General features: G+C 46.6%; 1 protein-coding gene across 1 annotated transcript in view; it reads left to right on the forward strand.

Annotated features, from left to right (window-relative positions):
* Window positions 1-572: 572 nt before the first annotated feature.
* Window positions 573-5,000, forward strand: part of gabbr2 (gamma-aminobutyric acid (GABA) B receptor, 2) — a 568,733-nt gene continuing 564,305 nt past the window's right edge. Inside the window, exon 1 of the mRNA XM_063185971.1 lies at window positions 573-887. Coding sequence (XP_063042041.1) covers window positions 573-887 — 315 coding nt within the window. The remainder of the gene's footprint in view (window positions 888-5,000) is intronic.

Consider the following 5,000-nt stretch of genomic DNA (forward strand, 5'->3'; position numbering starts at 1 on the left):
GTATCTCACCGGCAGGGATGTCACATTTCGCCTGCGTAATCTGTCTTGGAATATACACGGGGTGATGATTCGGTATCCATAGCCACGGTTAAGGTTGACTGACTTTTACGGTTCTTCCTGAACGCTATCTTGAGGCATTGCTAATGAGCTGTTGTTTTTTGGACTGTTTTCGTTTCGACTGGGTGGATTTTAATGCATTCTGAGGAAGTGATTAAGGCACCGAGATGCACCGAAATTCCTGCCGTGGATAGAGGAGTTTGATCGAATACACGGACGAGCCTCCTCCGGTAGCCTGCTACAGATTTTACGCGTTCGAGGACTCCAGCCTCCGAGGGAACTACACGGCTTGGCCGGACCGGGTGACAGAGGGGATATTTACTTTGATTACAGTCGAGAGGACGAGTCAACTTGACCCCTGCTGAAAAAAACGTGTTCCTATTTTTTAATCGGCCTAACGTGTTTGATGTATTTTGATGTGTGCGCGGGTGAGCTGAGCACCCCTGCCGTCCCAGAGTTTTGCAATGCAAAGGCAGTGAGGAGGTGGATTTAATTTCGTCCTCTTGCACGGTAGCATGGCTCCGTCCCGGAGTGGATGCAGATGGGAGATGCTCTTGCTTTTGGGATGTATACTTCTGTCCGTTTGGGGATTGCAACCGGCGCTGTCGAAAGTCTGCCACGACCCGTCGCGGCAGGGACAGGACAACTCCAACTGGTACATGGGCAAAACCAAAGATCTGCCCATCATGGTGCTGATGCCGATGAACGAGTCTGCCCTCATGAGCGGCATCAGCCAGGGCATCGAGCCTGCAGTCGAACTGGCCATCGAGCACATACGCGAGTCCCGCCAGTACTCCTTCTCACTCGTCCCCAAAATCTACGACACTGAGGTAAACTCGCCTTTTGCTCTTACTACACACAGTGCGCGGGCCGTGATGACAGTCACAGTCCCGTGTAATCACCATACGCGTTCCCATACCTATCCCGGTTAGATTGTGTCCTCCCTATAGTGCTGCTATTCGGGGGCTCTAGTTATGGGCAATATGTACACTGAATGCGCTTTGGTCCATAGCCTCTGTGAGCTACGGGAGCATGCATCAGAGCTGAGTTGTGGTGAACTGGTTTCTGTCATGGTTGTTACATCTGCGCAGTGCTGCTGCACAACTTGTTTTTCTTCCCCTTCCTGAATCTCTCATTTCTCCCTGCCTCTCCTACTCTCCCTGTAAAATATCCGCAGAGAGTATGAAAGCCTCTGCTGCTGAGCCCAACCACAGTCGTCCTCAGTCAGGCAGGCAGGCAGGGTGCATTTAATGGGTTCCCCCGTGCTGGAGCCTGCAAACTGCAGGGAGAAGGCATATGCACGTGCAACAAGCTCGTGACAGAATGGAATCTATAGCATATCTACGCTGCGTCTTGCCTTTGAAGTCTCTCAGTATCATTCGCTGCCAAAGCCAGCCTCTCCTTCAGTCCTTCAGAGCTGCACAGCAATACAGCGTGTGAATTTTTTTTTTTATCTACGTCACTATAACACACGGAATTTCTCATAATGCACGTCTACTCCCCCAACCATAATTAACCATCATATGTCAAACATTGTATTGAGTCCACTGTTGGGGAAAAGGGCTTCCTCACCAGAATGTGACGTTAACCAGGAATTCATAAACATTCGACGATATTCAACCACCAGAATACCCCTGGAAAACAGGCTATGCACAGGTGGAGGTCAAATAGATTGACTCTCTCCGCCGTCATTAAAAAATAAGTTATTTTAGTCACGATTCTCGTTGCTTTTCGATTTGGGGTATGGAGCAGCGAGAGGCTTGCGTGCATACACACCTGAAGATGGCAGTCATTTCTTGTGCATAGCACACGTCTCGTCGCCAGACTTGCACCCCTCTCAAGGATATTCTGTTCCAAATGAAATGAAATATGGTTTTACACTATATGTATCTAATTAGGATAGTATACCGAGGTTTCCTTTTACCTCTCCAGCAATGTCTGATGCACATGAGATCTTAGATTACAGTCATCATCCCTATCTGATTCTACGCGGTTTGTTCTAGTAGATCTTGAATTAGACAGGCTATCAATATCCTTTGACTTTGTAGGGCTGGAAACCTTATAGCCAAGTTCAGAACTTATTTGACCCCTTTACAGCATTGAATCAGAATGTTTATTTTTAGTGCCAACATCAATACTTCTGTGCAATATCATTGGAATGTGGGCTAGTCTTCCTGATTGACAGAATATGGATATGTGGTAATATATAACGGCGTAAACATGCAACGCCTGTTCTGTAGCCTATCATGAAATGCACAATGTTAGTCCAACTAACATTTATTCAGGGTTGGGGGGTTTACACGACAGCCGTGTTGCCTGAGGTGTTATGCAATTACCTACGTAATGCCATGCGCAAATTACCTTGGCGATAAAAATATGTGTGAAGACACACTGGCAACCATGCGGGCTGCGAAGAAGTTTCTCGGCTTCGTGTGTTCTCGCGTTTTCTTCTGTGGTGAGTCAGTTTCCAGCTGCGGGTGCTGATTGTTTCTATTTTGTCCTCCTACTGATTGGTGTAGGTGTGTGTAGGTACATAAAAAGAGCCAGCGGAAAAGGCAGCAGCAGTCATTTAATCAGTAAACATTTCCTGAGTGAAAGGCCAAATAAGAGGTCAGTTAGCCATTGTTCCAATCATTCACTTCATACATTCTCAATCCCCCTGTGCACTGTTCATGTCATTCCACTTACGCTATTATCCCCCTCAAGTATTCATGGTCATTTATCAAACACACAATCTCTATACAATCATCAAGGATGCTGGCAGCCTACTACAGGGGGCCACTCAACCCTCAAAACAAGAAAACAACACAAAACAGATACAGTTCAGCTGTTGCGCAAGTAGCAAAAAATAAATAAATCTAAAAACAAATTTCTGGTATTTCACCAGAGATGTGAATTTATTTTGTGAGCAAGGCACAAGTGTGGGTGGTGTCAGTGGGTTAGCAGGACACCCACGGTTCAGATGCCCCCGGCTTCACACACGCCATCCTGCCAGTGCCGCCCGCCTCCACGGGGAGAGGAGAAGGAAGCCTTTCAGTCAATAAGTATGTACAGCAGGGGCGGAGCTATAGGAGGGGCAAGCAGGGCATTTGCCCCTGGGCCCATGGCCCTCCTGTATTGTGGTTGGGGCCCTATTGTGACCATAGCAAGCCGTTGGAGGGGCCCCATCAGTGTTTTGCCATGGGGCCCTGTGCGCAATTGTTCCGGCACAGATGTACAGTACATGCTTGGCTTGCACAAGGGCTCATGATATGACATTGGGGTCGACTTTTTTCACCGTTTTGCATGCAGTAGCCTATGAGACAGACTGATTGCCTTGGTTATATGCATGACATGACCCACACACATAGTATATGCATGCATTGTACAAACACAAGCACATGTAACTGAGGTCTTCCTGGGCGGTCCACCAGTCAGGGCTTGAAGTCGCGACCTTCCTGTCAAAGTTCCAGTTTGGCATGGGAGGCACAGCTACGATACCACTGAGTAGGAGTGTGGGTTTAATTTTGATCATTCTATCAAAAGAATGTGTGTTCTATAACAATGCAAGATTCTAAAATTCCAAATGGCATTGCATGGGGTCTAGAATGTATGCGTACGAGGCTTCAGGAGAGGGGTTTGCTAACGTATTGCCACTGCAACTTTGTAGTTGGCATTCGTTACACGCACACACACAGGGCTGCTGACAGACGGGGCCCAGGACAAAGTCATCTGAAAGCCCCCCCCCCCACACAATATATACAATGTAATGAGGACCCAGTTCTGGGCCCCATTTCCCTGGGCCTGGAGCAACTGACCCCTTAGTCTCCCTCTCTTGATCGCATTCTCTCTCTCTCTCTCTCTCTCTCTCTCTCTCTCTCTCTCTCACACACACACACACATACTCATGCACATGCACACACACACACACACACACACACACACACACACACACACACACACACACACACACACACACACACACACACACACACACACACACACACAAGACACTCAGAACACATACTGTTGATACATAGATACATAGAAGATTGTGCCCAATACCAACCCACCCATACATGCACGTATACAATTTCTCTCTTTCCATTGCGATTAGTGACTAAAATGCTTTTAAACGTCAACAAAACTGTGCTAATCGCATCATCACCAGCTCCCTATTCCAAGGCTGAGCTCGCCTTGCCAAGGACAGCTACTTATATGCCGTTCCTTGGACACCCGCCACACAGTTTTGTGTACACAGCACACAGTACGCACTACAGGCCTGTGCTTTTGAATATTAGATTAGGTACAAATGACGTTAATGGGCTTTCGTGCTTGTGTTATTTATAGCGCAGCCTTTCAACACTGGCACGTACTGTAGCAGCCGATTTCTTTCTCTCTCTTTTTTTTTGTTCCAGCTAATACAAGAGAGCGATGCAGTTCATCTGTGCTGGGTGTAGCAAAGAATGGAATGGAATGTCTTTGATTGTCGCTATTAAGTATAGACCGATATATATATCGGTCCGATATCGGGCCGATATTTGCATTTTTTAAGTGTAACGGTATCGGCCGATACGCGTGTGGTTTTGGATGATACGCAATATTTATTATTTTATTTTATTTTTATCGTTTTTTTTTTTAAAGCACCAAGACACTTTATTTTCTTTATTACTTGATTGTTAGACATTACTTGATTGTCAGAGTGGGTGTTAAAATGTTACAAGTTCTACCTCAATTTGATAATGTAAAAGGAATGTTTATTTGCCCCTGGGCCCAGGCAAAGAAGGTGGCTCTAACAAGAAGCGTCATTTTGTTTCTTTTCCGGTATCCACTTTATGTCGGGTGAACGCCCCTTTAGGAGACCTTCGTTTAGGAGACCTTCGGAGTCCTGAGGTTGAGAATCAATGAAGTCCCCTTAGCGCTGTAGATGGCGGTAGCGCAAGAGAAGAAGAAGTAGGGGACAA

The sequence above is a fragment of the Engraulis encrasicolus genome, chromosome 20 (genome assembly GCF_034702125.1).
Source record: "Engraulis encrasicolus isolate BLACKSEA-1 chromosome 20, IST_EnEncr_1.0, whole genome shotgun sequence".
NCBI classification, from domain to species: domain Eukaryota; kingdom Metazoa; phylum Chordata; class Actinopteri; order Clupeiformes; family Engraulidae; genus Engraulis; species Engraulis encrasicolus.